Here is a 19078-nt window from a genome sequence, read left to right on the forward strand (position 1 = left end):
AGGCCCCTCTCATCTTTTTAAGTGGGAGAACATGCACAATTGGTGGCTGATTAAATACTTTTTTGCCCCACTGTAAGTCATTAAATAAAAAATGGTTGATCTAGTTGTCATAAACTGTCAAGCATATTTTCCACACATTTCTATTAGACTTTTTGTAAATTTGCCATGAATTGTGCAAGTGAATCTTGACTTTCACTAATGAGGAGAATATAGATCAACCAATTATAAACCAGTTCTCTGACATAGCTCAAAGGTGCATCTCATGAATCTTCAATTGGAAAGCATATAGACAGAGGACAACACAAGAGTTACAAATTCTGATAATGGATGAACATCCAGAAAACGATTAGGGTCAACAGCCGAGAGGAAGAAGAGGAGTAAAGATGTAAAGACTACCTATTTATTGAATGATACTTAAAATGAATATAGTTATGACAGTCAATATGATTTCGGAGGGATTTGACATGCCTAACTGAAGAGAACTGTTAAGCGAGAAATTTTTTGTTTATGGATCAAAAGAGGAGTGTCCCGCTGTACAAACTATACCAGCTGTAAGAAATGAATATACTGATATCCTACTTTGAGTCAAGTAATTTTTTTATTATTTTTTTAATATCTGTGAATAAACGTCATATTTTATAAACCATACATTGTGTGAAGTAATTTTTATTTGGTGCTGAAGAAATAAAATATTGGTAACTTAGCTACCCCGTAATGGACAGATTTAATCTTATTTAATTTTACATATAATAGTTGATGTGCTCACATAATTTTTTATTAATTAAACAATAGATAAAGACAAGATATGGTTTTATAATGCTGATTAGGCGTCCAGACGGATAATTTCCATGCAATTTGTTACACTGGGTCGTGTGTGCTGAATGATTACTGACCTACAGTGGAGTGATCATACTGGAGTAAACAGGTTAGGGAAACGTTATAATAACGTTATAATAACGTTAGAATAACGTTCGAAAAACAAAAAACTAACGTTCCCAGAACGTTATTTTTATTTTTCTCGAACGTTATTCTAACGTTCTATTTCCGTTAAGAAAACTTTCCTGGCTAACCAAAAACAAACCATAAAAAATAACGTTCTGGAAACCAAAAACTAACGTTCCCAGAACGTTCTGGGAACCAAGAATTGTTAGTAGGGATGTTCATTGACATACATACTTACTTTTGAGAGATGAACTAAAGATTTTGAGTAAGTTACAGGCTTTTGCAGGAAATCCATTGTGTGGTGCTGTTTGTACAAATTGTTTTGAGAAATGCACCAAAGCGACTGAGAAAAACTGTAGTATTACCTGATATGGAAACAGGATGGCAGTTTCTGTATTGAAAATGCAGAAGGCTGTGCTTCTTATGTATGCCATATATCCATTTCAAAAGTACAAATTTACACATTACCGTGTGTGGGATATTGATCGAAAGAGACTGTTTCGAAATGTTTGAATGTACCAAAGCAATCGCAACTTGTTCAAAAGAATGAGAAACTGCTTTTATGATGTGCACAAGTGACTAGATGATGTGGAGGTTGAACAAAGTAGTTTTGAGAATTTCATTTCCGATCCGAGAAATGCACCAAAGCGAATGAGAAAAACTGTAAATGTGATTTTCATTTGGCAGATTTACTCGGAAAAAAGTATTATAATTTCTGTATTAAGAAAATTTGATACAAAACAATGATAATAAGAAATGAGTCAGTGATATGTAAAATATATGCGTGCGTAAACCGTGTGTAAATTTCATGAAACCGGGAGGAACTAAAAACAGACACTGTAAGACACGTCAGCTGAAGCATTCGGACACATTTTACTGACGCACCGCTCCGGCTTCCTCCTCATTTCAGCAGTCAGGTGTACTTACTGCGCTTCTCTGCGTCTTGTAAACACTAGGTACATTATACATTTGCGTGGATGTTTTGGTGTCAGTAAAGTGCTGCTCATCTGAAGTCAAGAAACAGTCAGTTTTTTCCGTCATTCACATAAGTTAACGTTAACATTTTGTTCATTGATTCATTGATGTCTCTACTTGTCATGTGGTATGTCATCATAGTGCAAGGTAACCATGAATCAGTATATTTTCTGCTTCTGCTCCATCTCATATTTGTGTTTCTTTCGTTCTGAGTATGTTCGCTAATCATAATGTGTTGTATGATAATGTCTCTGATCTGATGTCTTTTGTTTTGTTTACTCATCTTTACGTGCCATAATCCGAACTACCTTTTTTTCATTATTATTTATGTGTTTTGCTAACTGGTTTCATGTCAGAGAGCTTCTCTGGAGTGGAATACCTAGTCTTCACAGTTTTGAAATAGTCTTCCAAATCTTATGCTATTAGTATTTTATTTAAAAAAACAACAAAAAAAGTGTTTTTAAGCCAGTTATTTCTATCTTTTGCTGTTGTGTTCCAGTAGTTATCAGTTTACATTTCCAAACATTTCTTTTGCTATTAATTGTAAATGGAATGACATGAAGAAACGGAACAAACTGATACAGACTAAATCCAGAAGAACTGTAGCAACGTCTCCAAGATGCTTGAAGAAACATACCTGCAAAACTACAGTACTTTTAAAAGGTTTAGGCACTTGTCTAAAAAATGCTGTAACGTCAGGATTCTTTCAACAATAATGTCAGTTAACTTCTATTAACAATTAACACCCTTTTCTCCTTGGTACACTTGCGTAGGTTTCCTCAAGCATCCTGGAGACATTGGTATATATCTGGTAGTTTATTTACTAATATGGAAAAGTAAAATGGAAATAAAAATGAATGAAAGCCTTATATATGTATTACAAAGAAAAAAAACACAATTACTAATGCTAGAAGTTCAATTAAAAATCATTTATTCAATTTTTTTTTTTTTTCAATAAATATGCAGGTATTTTTTAGGACATATCTGGATTGATGCCCGGCAGGTTAAGATGGAACTGTCTGAATCTATCGCACACAAGAACGGGAGGCAGCGGAAGCCTATGGTGTCCAACTCAGATATGGGTGAAAGGGAATCCAAGCTAGAAGTGGAGGATGACGAGGAGGGTCTTCTGCCAAACTCTGATGGACAAATGAAAGCAAGTCACGGAATTAAAGGAGAACTGGGCAATGTGGCCCTGTTATTGTTTTTGTATGTGCTTCAGGGCATTCCCTTGGGCTTGGCCGGGAGCATCCCTCTCATCATGCAGAGTAAGAGCGTTAGCTACAAGGACCAGGCCTATTTCAGTTTTGTCTTTTGGCCCTTCAGTCTAAAGCTGTTCTGGGCTCCCCTGGTGGACTCGCTGTACCTGCGGCAGTTTGGCAGGAGGAAGTCGTGGCTGGTGCCCACTCAGTACCTGCTGGGTCTTTTTATGCTTTACCTGTCAGTCTCGGTTGATGCAATGCTTCAGACAGATGGACAGAGGGGGCCGGATGTGATCACTCTGACCGCAGTCTTCTTCATGCTGGCTTTCCTCGCAGCCACGCAAGATATTGCCGTTGATGGCTGGGCTTTGACTATGCTGTCCAGGGAGAATGTGGGTTATGCTTCCACTTGTAACTCGGTGGGTCAGACGGCTGGATACTTCCTAGGAAATGTGTTGTTTCTTGCTCTGGAGTCTGCTGATTTCTGCAACAAGTATCTGAGGTTTGAGCCTCAGGAACGGGGCATTGTAACACTCTCAGGTATATTCAACAACTGTTATATTTATTATATATAATTATTATTATTTTTTAAAGAAATTAATGTTTTTATTCAGCAAGAATGCATTAAAATGATCAAACGTGAAAGTAAAATCTTTGTTCATTGTTACAGAGCATTTTTATTTGAAATAAGTGTTGTTCTTTTCATCTTTCTGTTCATAAATGAATCGTGAAAAAAAATGTTTCCAAAAAATATTAAGCAGCACAATAGGAATTATATATTTTTTAAATTTCACTATAATTTGCAGCTTTGGTGAGCATAAGGACTTCTTTCAAAAACGTAAAACATTTTATATAATATTTATATGAATATATGCTGTGTTTATGTGTATGTATGTTTAATGTTTTTGAAAGAAACCTCTTATTTCTTCAAATATGCATACACTGCCGTTCAGAAGTTTTGGATCGATTAATATTTTATTTATTTATTTTTTTTAAAGAAATCTATGTTCATCAAGGCTGCATTTATTTGATCAAAAATACAGAAAAAAACAGTAATATTGTGAAATATTAGTGCAATTTAAAATACAAGTTTTCTATTTTACTATACTTTAAAATATTATTTATTTCTGTGATACAAAGTTGAATTTTCATCAGCCATTACTCCAGTCTTCAGTGTCACTTGATCCTCCAGAAATCGTTTTAATATGATGATTTATTGTCAATGTTGGAAACAGTTGTGCTGCTTTAATATTTTTTGGAACCTGTGAATAAAAAGTAAAAAATCTTTTGAAACAATATACACTGCCATTCAAAAGTTTGGGGGTCAGTGAATTGTTTTTTTTTGTTGTTGAAAATAATTAATGTTCATTCAGCAAGGGTGTGTTAAATTGATTAAAAAAAATTAATAGTACAGACATATATTGTTAGAATATTTCTATTTTGAAGACTTTTTAACTTTTTATTCATCAAAGAATCCTGAAAAAAAGTATCACAGGTTCCAAAAAAATATTAAGCAGCACAACTGTTTCCAACCGTTATAATAAATCAGCATATTGATCATAAATCAGAATGATTTCTGAAGGATCATGTGACACTGAAGACTGGAGTAATCGCTGATGAAAATTCAGCTTTGCATCACATGAATATTTTAAAGTATATCACAAACCTGTATTTTTAAATCACATTCATATTTCACAATATTACTGGTTTTCTGTATTTTTGTTCAAATAAATGCAGCCTTGATGCGCTCAATGGAACTTTTTGAAAAAAAAAAACATTAAAAATCTTACTGATCCCAAACTTTTGACTGGCAGTATATACTTTTTTCAGTTTTAAATAGACCTAAATAAATGAAATCATGTGACTAGAGATGCAGGTTTACTGATTCTTTATACTTTGTTTTGTTCTGTTCTTTTTCAGATTTCTTGTTTTTCTGGGGCATTGTGTTCATGGTATCTACCACCGTGGTTGCTATCTTGAAAAAGGAAAACATCAAACACCATCATGCTAAGAAGAAGCCTAAAGAGGAGACACAGAGTGTTATGGAGACCTACAAACTTTTGATCTCCATAATTAAAATGCCCACTGTCTTTACCTTCTGTGCCCTTCTGCTGACTGCTAAGGTAATGTCACTTATAGCCTTACTATAGTCATCTTCCTGTTTTAACTGTTTTAACTGCTGTAACTTTATAGTTGTATGCAAATCATTCTAATTTATTCCTCTTCCTCTCTGCTTTCAGATCGGTTTCTCTGCAGCTGATGCCGTGACGGGGCTGAAGCTAGTGGAAGCTGGGGTTCCTAAAGAGCAGCTGGCTCTATTGGCAGTTCCCATGGTGCCTCTGCAAATCTTGCTGCCTGTAGTTATTAGTAAATACACAGCTGGGCCACGGCCACTTGACGTTTTTTACAAAGCTTTCCCATTCAGGTACAAACAAAATCAACACACATGCCCTGATTCTTGACTTTATGGCTATGTTCACACTGCAGGCAAATGTGGCCCAAATCCGATTTTATTTTTTGCTCTCATGTGACTCGGATCTGTTTTTGTCATGACAGTGTGAACAGCACAAACCGCATGGAATCTGATCTTTTCAATTCCGATTTGTGCCACTTCCATATGTGGTACTAAATCCAATCCGGGTCAGATGTTTTGCAATGCGACAGCAGTCTGAACAGGATTTCATGCGGCTTTTATGTCACTCTAGATCAACATTCATCATAATTCCGCGCTGACGGGAGACACTTCAAATATTTTACATACCCAAAGTTATCAAGACAGTTGCGAAAGGTAGTCAGTGGAAGTACAGTGATGTGTCAGAAATCGTAAGTTTTACAGTGACAACTCTATACAAGCAAAACATGAGGATTCGTATCATAAAAGTTTCAAAACTCTTATGTCCTCCGTGTTTACTTCCGTATAACAGCGCACTGCGCAAGTGTTGTCAAATCCACAGTTTCAATGCAAAATTGGGCTACTTTTTCCACTGTTGCTGCGGGTTGTTTTTCAACCTTGTGGGTTGACGCGACCCCACTAACGCGATATTTACCCCCTGAACATGGTTGGGCTAGTTTTGGACTAGTTTTGAGAAGCAATTTTGTTGTGAAAGTCTGGAAACCCTGTTCGTATCGTTCTTTTGCGCATGCGGGTCAGTTCAGAACCATGATCTGTTCACACTATAAATCTGATATTGGCCACATTTAAAACAACAATGTGAACAGCTATACAAAAAAATCGGAATTGAAGTTCAAACATTTCGTGTGCGTTTTTTCATAATCCTCATCCTTTCGTATCAAAATGCATGCTACGAATGCGAAAACGCAGAAAATCGAACCTGATCTGAATTTTTTTATGACGGACGAAAGTTTCGGAGGCAGAGTGTAAACGTGATTGACACAACGTGAGGTTGTATTTATTTTTTAACGTGCGAAAATTTCGGACGAAAGTTTCGGACTCAGCTGTGACCTTAAGGCTTGCAGTGTGAATGTAGCCTAAGAGCTGTGATGTATACAAGATTTGATACACATGTGTAATCATGAGAGGGAATACATGCATTGGGTAGAGTAATAGGAAGCCTGTGGCTTGTGTTCCTCAAAGGCTGCTGATTGGTTTGGAGTATGCCCTGCTGGTTTGGTGGACCCCAAGTGTTCGGCAGGAGGAAGGCTTCCCAGTGTATTATTATGCTGTTGTGCTGCTGAGCTATGCAGTACATCAGGTTAGTTTATATTAACTTTGTCTTCAGTTTGATCAGTGACTTCTTTGGTAAATGTACACTGTCGTTTAAAAGTTTAGGATCAGTAAGATTTGTAATGTTTTTAAGGGAGTCTCTTATGCTCATCAAGACTGCATTTATTTGATCGAAAAAACAAATATTGTGAAATATTACAGCAATTTCTAATATTGGTTTCCTATTTTAATATACATTAAAATAGAATTTATTTCTGTGATGCAGTGCTGAATTTTCATCAGCCATTACTCCAGTCTTCAGTGTCACATGATCCTTCAGAAATCATTCTAATATGCTGATTTATTATTAGTGTTGAAACTTGTGCTACTTTCTTCGATTCTTTGATGAATAAAAAGTTAAAGAACAGCATTTTTATTCAAATTATAAATATTTTCTAACAATAAAAGTCTTTACTATCAATTTTTATCCATTTAACATATCCTTGCTAAATAAAAGTATTAATTTCTTTAAAAAAAAAAAGAAAGAAACAATTTACTGACCCCAAATAGTAGTGTATATTGTAACACAATTTCTATTTTAAATAAACACTTTCTTTTTAACTTTTTATTTATCAAAGAATCCTGAATAAAAGTATCACAGGTCCCAAAAAATATTAAGCAGCACAACTGTTTACAACATTGATTATAAATGAGCATATTAAAATGATTTCTGAAGGAGCATGTGACACTGAAGACTAGAGTAAGGATGCTGAAAATTCAGCTTTGCTTCAGAGGAATAAATTATATTTTAAAGTATATTAAAATAGAAAACTGTTATTTTAAATTGCAATAATATTTCGCAAAATTACAGTTTTTTTTCTGTATTTTTGATCAAATAAACTAATCCCAAACTGTGAACGGCACTGTATATGTTTGTGTTCTTTATGTATTTAGTTATATATTTATGTATTTATTTATTGATTTACATTAATTAGTCAATAAATCTTGATTTATTTATTTGGATGTATGCATATATACATACATGCATACAATGCTATATTACATTTTAAAATTCTCAAATTCAGATTACTGTTACATTTTTATATATTGTATTATTACTTAATATGAAAATTGCCATTTTGTGCATAATTAGTTGATTCTTACTATCTTTTAAATGTTTTCTTAAAAAGCCTATTTCTTATATATGTTGGGAAAGTCTTCAAGTTTTGTAGAATTGCACACAGACCAGCCATAATTACATATTATATATTATATATTACTATAAAAATATAAGAAAATTGAGAGGCCACACAGCATAAACAAAGTGTTTACATGTTTTTTTTTTATTATAAAATAATTTATTTCAATTTAATCCGATTATGTTCCATAACATGCAATTTAATAGATTTCAGATATATGTATTTCATAGATAGATAGATAGATAGATTCTTTCCATTGCAATTAAAGTGAAATAACTGAACAAACATTTATTTATTGGTTTATTTAATAGGGACCATGCATATTCATGAACATCGTTGTATAAAAAATACACCATGTAAATATGCCAGAATTAGTAACAATAACTACTTTTCATCTGCAGTCCCTAGGCAGGTAACATAAAACTAACATAAAGACAACCAATAATAATACAACATTCATTCACTATAAATGAAAAGGTACACATAGTGGTGACATATACATTGACAACACAACAAAACAAAAATACATGATGGAAGAAACATTGTTCATCCACCTCTATACTGCGTTCAATTTAACAGTGAAAGTGTATGAGTGATAAATGTGTGACAGTTAAAAATTAGTACATCTCTCGTTTTCTAGAAGCCACTGTTTTAAGTGAGTTTTAAAGGTGTTGAATGTAGGACACTCTCTTATTCGGAGGGGCAAACTATTCCAGAGTTTACCACCTATTATTGACAATACATTTTGCCCAAAAATGGTACACCTAAATGTTATCACACAGTCCCCGTTTACAGAGGCCCGTGTACTACCTCCGCTTTCAAGTCTTTGGAAAAAGCCATGCAGCGGAGGAGGGGCAAGATTATGTAACACTTTATATACCAAACAAGCATACTTGAGACGTTTGAAATTGTCAAAACTTAAAAATGTATGTCTCTCTAAGATCTCTCTCTCTCACACACACACACACACAAAATAATTAATTGATCATTTAGATTGAAATCAACAATTATTTAGGTTTGTGTACTTCTATTCATTGTCTTTCTCCACTAGGTGGCACTATACAGCATGTATGTTGCCTGCATGGCCTTTCACGCCAAGGTCAGTGACCCCATGATAGGGGGCACCTACATGACCCTTCTGAACACTGTGACTAATCTAGGAGGGAACTGGCCCTCTACTCTAGCTCTATGGCTGGTAGACCCTCTCACCTTTAAAGAGTGCCAGGGAGCCCCAGGACAGACGTGCGGCTCGGTTGAAGAAGCAGGGGTGAGTGTTTAATTGGATCACATTTCCTGGCATTTGCTAATTGCTGACATTTAACTATGTCTATAATTTTGAACCTGTTCCTTTATTGCCTTCAGCTCTGTGTCAGAGAGGGTGGTACGTGTGTGACAACGTTGGACGGTTACTACGTTGAGTCTGTGGTGTGTGTTCTGTTCGGTCTCTGCTGGTGGATCTTCTTCGGGAAAAAAATGAAGCGGTTACAGGAAGAGAGCCCCTCTGCGTGGCATTGCAGGGTTGCCAAATAACACCATCTCTACTGGACTGTCTCTTGTTGTAAAGTTACTTCATGCCTTGCCCTCTCTTTCCTTCTCTGAGTTACTACTTATTTTTGACGTGCTACAGCAGGCCTGTAGACAGGCTTAAACACTTTGAGGACTGAAATAGTAAAATATACTGTACTATTAAATTCTTAGCATATCTGTTCCATTATTCCCAGTAACCAGAGCTTTTATGTCAAATTGAAATCTGTACATGTAGAGATGGCACTAGCTTATGTGTGAAGTACATGATACACGGTAATGGCATGACATTCACTGCTCTGATGCCTGTTTAATCAAGCATTTGTCTGAGAAATACTTGAGTTCCTGTGCCTTTATGTTTCTAATATCATACAATTTTTTTTTCCCAAAAGACTGGGTCTTTTGATATCATACATGACATGTATGATGCTGCAAAATTCACGTTTCAGCTTTTATGCTTTTTCTCCAGAAAGACTTTATTCTAATTGAGCTCTTCAGGTGGAATGCAAATATTTATGCAGTATAGACCAAAATTGTCTCATCAGTCACATAATTGTGAATGAAACTGGTTGTAGTACGATTGAAATTGATTATAGAGGTAAACTGGTTATATATATGTTTGTTATTGGTTTCTGTTACCTTAAATGACCTAAGTATCAATATAAAAGGCAAGTGAAGAACGTGAACTATAACTAAGGCCAGGAAAAAAATGATATTGACAAAGACTATATTTACTTTTTTATTTTATTTTTTATTTTTATGGCCAGTGATTTTAAAGAAGTTTGAATGTGTGACTGAACGTGCTATTCATGAAACCAGCTTTGTCTTTTAAGACAACTAATTTTGTTAGCGCTACCTAAATCCATGTCAACAAAGTTAATCATTAGAATTTCTATGAATGATTTAGACTTTTCAGGAGTTGAGAGGAAAACCTAGAATTTACAACTGTAATATTTGTTATTGGTTGACTGGGATATTTTTACAATCACCAGCACTTTTACTCAAACTTGATTTTCACTGATGACTTGGGAAAATTTAAAGAGATCGTTCACCTAAAACGGACAATTCTGTAATCAGTTAGTCATCTTCATTCTTCAAAACTGTATGAATTTCTTTAATAAACACCAAAGAGGGGACAAACCGGCAACTGTTTGTTTCTTAACATTCTTCAAAATATCATCTTTTGTGTTCAACAGAAGAAAAAAGAAAAAAAAAAAAAACCTCATACAGGTTTGAAACATCTTGAAGTTCAGTAAATGATGACAGAATTTTCATTTTTGCGTGAATTATTGTATCACTTTAAGCACTGACAGCCTCAGTCTCCATTTATTTTTACATCACTTTTTTATGAAAGTGAACAATGATTAAGGCTATCATTCTGACACTTTTTTGGGGGATTTGAAAGAACATGGACTGAATGGCATAATTTTCTTTTTTGTAAACTATCCCTGTAAAATACTGTACTGTATGGCTAAATATTTTACCTGCTGTAAAATTTTACTCATGCAAATTTCTTTATATTTGTAATCTTCGTTAAGTGTTCACTTTAATTTGTTTTGTCATATAGGCTTACGGGGAGAGAAGTTTGAGGAGAGGGTACAGCTGCAGTGTGACTTTGGATCTTTGTAAATACTTGTAAACTGTTCCAAGGAACGTTTTTATCAACATTCCCAAACTATGTAAAAAAAAAAAAAAAAATGCATATCTTATATACAAATAAATTAAAGGAAATCTGATCTATTTGTTTAACTTTCCCACATAAAATGTGTACATGTAAAACTGAAAACGCATTTCGCTTTTGGCCTAGTCGCTACCCTTAAACAGTGGGCGTGGCCTCGTTTTGTAGTTCTTTCTCTGTAAACAACATGCCGCCAGGTTCGGATCCTTCAGACGTGAACGAGGAGGACAAGCCCTCTAAAAATGTCATTGCACGTATATCACAGTTTGCTGACGATAACTTAACGTTTGTCAGGGTAAGTAACAGATTTAAACAATGCGTGTCATTTGATTTGATTTTAATGGTGTAGAAAAATGACAGCTCCCTATATTGAAATATTGAGTTGGTGAACTACGAACTGTAGGCTATGCCAGCTGCCCATGCAAGTCGCAATGAGTCTTATATATTCTATATTGATATTTGCATATTTGAATATGCTCCCCAACAGAACATCAGCACATGTGTTGGTCTCGTGGGTCTTCTCATCATAGCGAGGAGCATCAGACTGGTAAATGCAACAAACACACTTGATGACACGCTTTTTGTCACGCAGCTCCTGTAAGTCGATATGTTCATGGTCTCTAAGTTTGAGTAAAGTGTTCATACTAATGCTTTCGTTTTTATAATTGACTTACTGAACGGGTGCCAAATAAAAACATAGCCACGCCCCAAACTCACACCGGTTGACTAACGCGCGCATTGTGCCCTATTTTACAGACTTGAAGTGTAGCATACTAACTATACAACTGCTTAAAAATATCATTGTTCAGAATGTGTAGCTTTACTAGTTAATAAGAAAATAGGCCTACATAAAATATAATCGTTCAAAATGTGTAAATGTTCAATAATTCAATGTTGTATGTTTTTAATATTTATATTATGTTAATATTATTATATTTATATTTTACTTTTACTAACAAATCTAAATTAACATTTCAAATCATATTCATAATCATATATTTTTTTGCTGAAATTTGAGTGATCTGATTGTATTTTCTATGCAGTTTTGCGGTGTGATTACATGATGCATTAGTAACAGTTTGTCCTTCCTTTTCAACTTCCCCTGAAAATTAGTTGGCTAGTTTTATATCTCATGGAAACTGATTTATTGGTTATTGATGTCAGGTAATTGTGACATGCTATGCCCGATATTTTAATGGGAAAACATGCTTTCTTCCAGCATGATGGTGTAGTTTCATTACATTCACCAGCAGAGGCTCCTGCTGCCCTGGAACTGTGTTAATGTTTTTTTTCTTGTCTTAATCATATTTTCCTGTCTTTGTTTTGCAGATTACAAAATTTGGCTCTGCGTCTGATATTCCAGCTCGATTCATTGAGAGAAACATCAGTATCAGAGGAAGACTAAGACATATTACAGAAAAAGGGCTCGAAGTGGAACACATTCCAATTTATGTCCCTTTGCTCAGTCGCCTACTTACAAAGCGTAAGAAACCACATGACCCCCTTTTGCAGTCCTTCAGGAAGACCCCCCTCACACACTTTAATTAAATGTCCTTTCAGTAGGCCTGCACTGTGTTCATCTAAACAGCTGGTCTCAATTATGACTCAATCTTTAAAAGCCCGTTTCTCTTAGAAACAATTTTAGCGGTTTTCGTAATTGTATCTCCTGCTGTGTCAGTAAGACTTTTTTTTTTCCTGCTTAAAAAAGTGACTTTGCCTTTGAACTTGGATTCAAGCCCATTCACTTATAATGGTCTTTTAACTTAAAGGGATAGCTCACCCAAAAATGTAAATTCTGTCATTAATTACTCACCCTCATGTCGTTCCAAACCCGTAAGACTTTCGTTCATCTTCGGAACACAAATGAAGATATTTTTGATGGAAAGATATTTTTGACAGTGTGCGCATGCTGAACGTAAATAACGCTGATTACGTTCTAATGTCACATGGACTATTTTACCGATGTCCTTGCTACGTTTCTGGGTGTTGATCGTGGTGATATCGTTGCTGTCTATGGAGGGTAAGAGAGCTCTCAGATTCCGTCAAAAATATCTTAATCTGTGTTCCAAAGATGAACGAAGGTCTTACGGGTTTGGAACGACATGAGGGTGAGTAATTAATGACAGAATTTTCATTTTTGGGTGAACTATCTCTTTAAGTCAATGAAGCACATAAGATTTCTCTCTCTTGTCTTCCTATTGTTACAATCCAATCCCTGCGAAACCTCACGTTGTTTCAGAACTAAACTGAATTGTTAACATTTGCACATCTACAAGATAGTGTTTCAGTATTTTCAAATGAATCTCTGTAAACCAGTTATTGGAAAGAGGCAGGCAAAGTAATTCTATTATGGACCCGCCATTCCTTCAAAATGAGTTTAGATGTGATCTAAATGTGCGATATCAGTCACAACTCCCTGAAGGATAGCTAAGACGATTATATCTGTCAATGTCACTGTGATTCACAGATGGCCTTGTTAAGCTTGACCTCTTGGTGCTTGTACCATATGGACGTATCTTGCTTTCTCCTGTATACCACAGAGACTAATACTCATCAGGATAGCATGACCTTATTGGTCTTGTTCACATAATGGTCCTCCCAGGCCATAGAAAATGACCCTTTCTTTAAATCCTTCAGATGTCTCGCTGCTTTAAACTGGCTCCGTAAACTGTTTTCCCATCGTAAAAGCTCTTTGAAATAGAGTCTTGTTAATATAGCGTTTTAAAGGGTTGTTGGCTGGAGATGACGACTCACACTGGCTTCTGCAGGTCAGCCCGTCACCCTTCTGGATGTGCGTCTGGCTGGAGTGGAGCTGACCTCAGAAGGGCAGGACTGGATTGGTCAACAGCTGAAACCAGCTGAGATGGTGTGGCTCCGACTGATCGCTCGACAGAACGAGACCCTCCACTGCCTAGTGTCGGTTAACAGGGTAGGTGCAATATACCAGATTAGCACAGGGTCAGATGCTACCGTGAAAGTGACAAATGCAAATGAAAGTTTGCTTGACAAATGAGAGGCTTTGATAGAGAAAAAGACACTTTAGAGCAGTGCTTTTCAGGCTTTTTTGGCTGCAAGACCCAATTTTCCACAACCATTCAAAGAAAAACCCAATTATTTTTTCCAGCTGTTTGTGATTTACTGGATAAGGATTATCTATCTATCTATCTATCTATCTATCTATCTATCTATCTATCTATCTATCTATCTATCTATCTATCTATCTATCTATCTATCTATCTATCTATCTATCTATCTATCTATCTATCTATCTATCTATCTATCTATTTTACTGGATAAGGATTATCTATCTATCTATCTATCTATCTATCTATCTATCTATCTATCTATCTATCTATCTATCTATCTATCTATCTATCTATCTCTCTCTCTGTCTGTCTATATCTATCTGATTTACTGGATAAGGATTATCTATCTATCTATCTATCTATCTATCTATCTATCTATCTATCTATCTATCTATCTATCTATCTATCTATCTATCTATCTATCTATCTATCTATCTGTCTGTCTGTCTGTCTGTCTGTCTGTCTGTCTATATCTATCTATCTGATTTACTGGATACGGACTATCTATCTGTCTGTCTACTTACTTACCTACCTACCTGTTTGTTTACTTACTTAATATTTTATTATTTTAGAGCTTGGCATAACTTATAAAAAAGTATATATATTATAAAAATGGCCACAGAGTTATGAGATTGTATTAATTTGTATGACTTTTCCAGATGTACATTTTTTTACACTTTTTTTAAATGATTATTATTGTTATTTTTTTGTTAATGAAGCCTGGGCTGTTCAAAGAAAAAAAAAGAAGTGGGATCCAGTTGAAGGAATGATTTAAAATAAGAAATATCTTGATTTGTTTAGCCTTTATTTAATTCTCTTCCCCCTCCTTATTTTAAATAATTTTGAGTTTTGAGGCCCCTAGTGAGTCCCGGCCCCGTAGTTAAGAACCACCACTTTAGATCTAATATCATACAAGTTTAACAGGGGTCATGGAAAGCTGGAAATATCAGGGGATTTCAAATGTGTTGTTTCTAAGCCTGGACAAGTTTTACAGTGGAAAATTTCTTCTTGGTTCTAATTTTTCCCCCCTTTTTTAGAAATTGCCCTTTGTATTTCTATATGTAGTTTCTATAAAATTATTTTTAAAAACACAGCAATCGCAAGCAACTGGAAAAATGAATAAAAATTCACTGATGGAAATGAAGTAATTATTGTATGAATTATATATTAAATCTAAATGATTAAATGTATAATAAATATTACAATTTGTTATGTTATTAGTGACATTTTGCTTAAAAAAGAGACAAAATCCATTAAACCCACTACATTGCATTGGTTTTCTTTCTAGGGCTCACTCTTCAACACCTGTGTGAATGAGGAAATTTTGAGGCATGGATTGGCCAGGACTTCTCCTTTTGTGGGTCTGGACTCTCACTCTCGGATCTACTTGCGTCTCTATAAGCGCTTTCTGAGGGCCGAGAGCAGAGCAGAGAAAAAAGGGAAAGGCCTGTGGAAGGAAGAGAGTCGCTGGGAGAGAGCTTCTGATGTCTTGAGGAACAATATGCTCTTCATCTCAGTTAAAAAACTCTTCAAATGGACATCAGGGGCTAAAGAGAAGTGAAATATTCCCTTTTCAAAAAACAAGATTGGTTATTCATTGTGCAGAGTTGTTTTGTTTGAAGTATTTATTCTAAATGTGCTATATTGCTGATCTCAGACTTGAACTTCATGGATAAGGTAAGCAGCAATTAAAGTTGAAATGATTGAAATTTCCATCTGTTTTTATGCTTATTACTTTGACCTGTCTATTCACACATATTCTTATTTACCCAACATGAAGACAGACATTCTTAACTCTCTGCAGTTTTGTATAATCCATCACATTATTCATGCTGTCCTACACCTGTAGCGTTGGACACCATCGTCATATTCCTGACAACCGGAAAGCCTTTGTACTCTTCCCTCCTCCCATAAATCCATATCCCACAGACCTCTCGGTTTTCTCTTTCCCTGGGGAGGCGGGGGAGTGCTTTGTCACGATGACATGGCAGTGGGGGTCTACCGATGCCCCATGGAGACAATGAGGAGGAGGGTTCCCCATTACTATAGAAACATCACACTCAGAAGACAAAGTGCATCGAGGGTGCCACCTTCTCAGGGTCCTAAAGGCCTTAGTACTTTGGAGATGAGAAAAAGGTGCTTGAATGAAATAAAGCTTGTCTAAAAGACAAAGGTTTACAAGATGATTAATACTAGCAGAAGTAATATTATTAGAAGACAATTGTCTTCTGTAAATCTGCTTATAGCTGAATTGTACTTGTTTATAATTATAAGAATTTTGCGACAGTGACTAAAGAGACACATTTGAAATGTCAACAAGATTTTGTGAAAGTGAATAAATTAGTGTTGCATGTACCAACTACAAAAATCTGGTGTCTGAACATGAAAGAAGTCATTCTAGTTTATTGTTGTCTCAAAATTATACCTAGTGGTTTCATTTTCTGAAAAACAACACACAAATCACAACTCGGAGAGAATATGTATAGTCTCAGACTTGTTAGACTCTAAAACAAAAGCCTTAACTAACATCTAATGGCCTTCCCAGTGGTTTGCTCAACAGTGAGAGCGCAGGTCCTCTGGGGTTTTGTTTTCGCCTCAGTTCTCAATGGCAATAGTCTATCTACTCTAATGGGCAGAAGGGGGAGGAAATGACCGGGGAAGTTGCCTGCCCCCTCCTTTCAGCCTTTGTTGTGCAAATGTCCCTTGCGACTATGGCAGATATGCTGGACTCTTATTGGACAGACGGTTTGAATTGTAAAGGTGCATTGGGTATGAGACTAGCAGACTTTGAACCCAGACTCAGCACATGGGCGGTTACACAGAAAGACCTGTGGAAACTGTGGAAAGAGTGAGAGATGAGAGATGTGTGACAAGAAAATATGCCCTTTGTTTGCATGTGGGAGAGCGAACAGAACTCCTCTCTCCTCATTGTATCAAATTCTAAGCTTGGAATTTTGAGCTCCTCTCTAAACTGAATTTACAACTCTCACATTTTAGGTTTTGTGGTAGTACACTGAAATGCAAATTTATTTCAAAACATAACATGAATAGAATAGTAAGTAAGTTTTATATCATAGTTTATATTATTATTTAGTTTGGTCAAAAATAGAGCCAGTTCTTTCTAACAAGCAAGTAGATTTATTTTATTATTGTATAGGCTACTATTTTATTTTATCCTGTTTATTTTTCAATATAAGTGTTAATTTATAGAAATAAATAACTTTCAATCACACTTTATTTTAAGGTCCAATTTTCGCTATTAACAAAGCCAACGTTTTCTGCTGATTAATAGTTAGTAAAGGAAGTTAAGTTTAGGTATAGGGATGTAGAATATGGTCATGCAGAATATGTACATTATTAGTAGCCTACTAATAAACAGCCAATATGTTATTAATAGGCATGCTAATAAGCAACTAGGTAATAGTGGTTATTGGTCCCTATAGCCAACTAAAAATAAAGTCCACATGTAAGTTCTCAGTTTTTGAGTTTTGTTGAAACATGCCTTAAAATGCTTACAGGAACGGATTAATTTTACTGAACCCACGATACCGTATCTATTATCTCGGGATGATATTTGTTGTTCCTGCTAGTCGTTGTCAGTCCGTTCCTAAAGGTCCGCACCTGTTTTTGCGGCTGCGGTCAGTTACCAGTCCGGAGCTTTTGAATGAGAGCGGAGACTTACAGTTAAACAGTAAACACTGCTTTACATGGGAAGGAGAAGCCTGGAGACGCGTGTGTAGAGGAAAATAAGTACACAATGTTTCCAATGTTTCCATGAAAAGAGTCAAGGCTGACTTTGTAACCAAAGCGGAATTATAAGCAAACTCTTGAGTGAGAGAAACTGAAGTAAGTGATTTGTCTCCGTTCTTTGTTGAGAGCAGGTGCACGTTTGAACGGTACCAGGCGAAGAAGTTTCACTTTTTCCTCTTTTATATCCTTTCTGTTTTCCTCTTATGAACTGTCTATATTATAAAGTGTCAGTGAATGATTATATATAGGCTATATATATATAGACCTTTGTTGTGCAATGTTAAAAACCCTGTAGGAATAACTTTTTAAACAGTACATTTATTGTTTACAGTTGGTGTACAGTTTGGCAGATGGTTGAAATGACATGACATTATAAATACATTACATATCCAGAGGGTGGCATAAAAAAAAAAGCAAAAGCGCAGGTGGTCTTCAGGTCCAGTGGAAGGGATTCAGTATCCAGGGGGCATTTGTTCCAATCACCACTCATGCACAGAGGTGACTGCTCTGTGTTATATGTAACGTTCAGAGGGTAAGTAAAGTAAGTCAAAACATGTTCAAACACATGTTGACAGAGTTGGTAAATTTATCTGGGTGTGTGCTGTTCCCTGAAGCCTCAACAATCACTGTTGTTCACGTTCAACATTTCCCTAAATCCATATATTATTTACAGACATCAACCAGACAAATATGGACGTAGCATTATTGTGTGCCGTCTTTGTCTCTAAATCTACCAGCTTTAAAATGCAGCTCAATCAAAAAGCTCAAAGACTGAACAAGGTGACACTCTTGAGGTTCAACCCATAGCTGATTAATCTCTTTGAAATCACTTTATTATAAATTGATACACTGACATTATTTTCCCTGAATGATTAAGTGACCTGTGTTTGGCTTCACAAGACACCCCGTATAGAGAATCACGTTATAGTGAAATAAATGTCAAACACGCATGCACTTGGGAAAGGTTAGGTTTTGGAACCAAGACAGTCTTGTATTTGTCTCTGCAAAGAGCTTCTATTCAAGTGTATGCATACTTCTGTGTATTGGAACGTGTGGGG

At 35.6% G+C, this 19078-nt stretch overlaps 3 protein-coding genes across 5 annotated transcripts in view; all 3 read left to right on the plus strand.

The window, feature by feature from the left end:
• The first annotated feature begins 1766 nt into the window (after positions 1-1766).
• slc33a1 (solute carrier family 33 member 1) lies at positions 1767-11242 on the plus strand. Of its 3 annotated transcripts, none has more exons than XM_058752110.1 (7): positions 1767-1898; positions 2884-3659; positions 5040-5242; positions 5360-5544; positions 6715-6832; positions 9034-9249; positions 9345-11242. In XM_058752110.1, the coding sequence occupies exons 2-7, from the start codon at positions 2927-2929 to the stop codon at positions 9510-9512; spliced, it is 1623 nt and encodes a 540-aa protein (XP_058608093.1). In that variant the 5' UTR covers positions 1767-1898; positions 2884-2926; the 3' UTR covers positions 9513-11242. The 3 variants fall into 3 exon arrangements, with proteins under 3 accessions (XP_058608093.1, XP_058608092.1, XP_058608091.1); XM_058752109.1 differs by having other exon boundaries at positions 1793-1965; XM_058752108.1 differs by having other exon boundaries at positions 1794-2064.
• Positions 11235-16582, plus strand: c18h3orf33 (c18h3orf33 homolog (H. sapiens)). Its single transcript, XM_058752111.1, has 5 exons — positions 11235-11479; positions 11672-11731; positions 12514-12667; positions 13953-14113; positions 15559-16582. Exons 1-5 carry the CDS (start codon positions 11372-11374, stop codon positions 15829-15831), a joined length of 756 nt encoding a protein of 251 aa, XP_058608094.1. The 5' UTR covers positions 11235-11371; the 3' UTR covers positions 15832-16582.
• Positions 16583-17984: 1402 nt separating this feature from the next.
• Positions 17985-19078, plus strand: part of plch1 (phospholipase C, eta 1) — a 97161-nt gene continuing 96067 nt past the window's right edge. Inside the window, 1 exon segment of the mRNA XM_058751103.1 lies at positions 17985-18116. The gene's annotated coding sequence lies outside the window, so the exon portion shown is untranslated.

Source organism: Onychostoma macrolepis, chromosome 18 (assembly GCF_012432095.1).
Source record: "Onychostoma macrolepis isolate SWU-2019 chromosome 18, ASM1243209v1, whole genome shotgun sequence".
NCBI classification, from domain to species: domain Eukaryota; kingdom Metazoa; phylum Chordata; class Actinopteri; order Cypriniformes; family Cyprinidae; genus Onychostoma; species Onychostoma macrolepis.

Bases quoted from the DNA above. Each gene is read 5' to 3' on its own strand.
- slc33a1 (XM_058752110.1), top strand. From the start codon at position 2,927: ATGGAACTGTCTGAATCTATCGCACACAAGAACGGGAGGCAGCGGAAG. The intron at 5,545-6,714 runs GTACAAACAAAA...TGTTCCTCAAAG, and splicing joins TACAAAGCTTTCCCATTCAG to GCTGCTGATTGGTTTGGAGT. The intron at 6,833-9,033 runs GTTAGTTTATAT...TTTCTCCACTAG, and splicing joins TGAGCTATGCAGTACATCAG to GTGGCACTATACAGCATGTA.
- c18h3orf33 (XM_058752111.1), top strand. From the start codon at position 11,372: ATGCCGCCAGGTTCGGATCCTTCAGACGTGAACGAGGAGGACAAGCCC. The intron at 11,480-11,671 runs GTAAGTAACAGA...GCTCCCCAACAG, and splicing joins ATAACTTAACGTTTGTCAGG to AACATCAGCACATGTGTTGG. The intron at 11,732-12,513 runs GTAAATGCAACA...TTTGTTTTGCAG, and splicing joins TAGCGAGGAGCATCAGACTG to ATTACAAAATTTGGCTCTGC.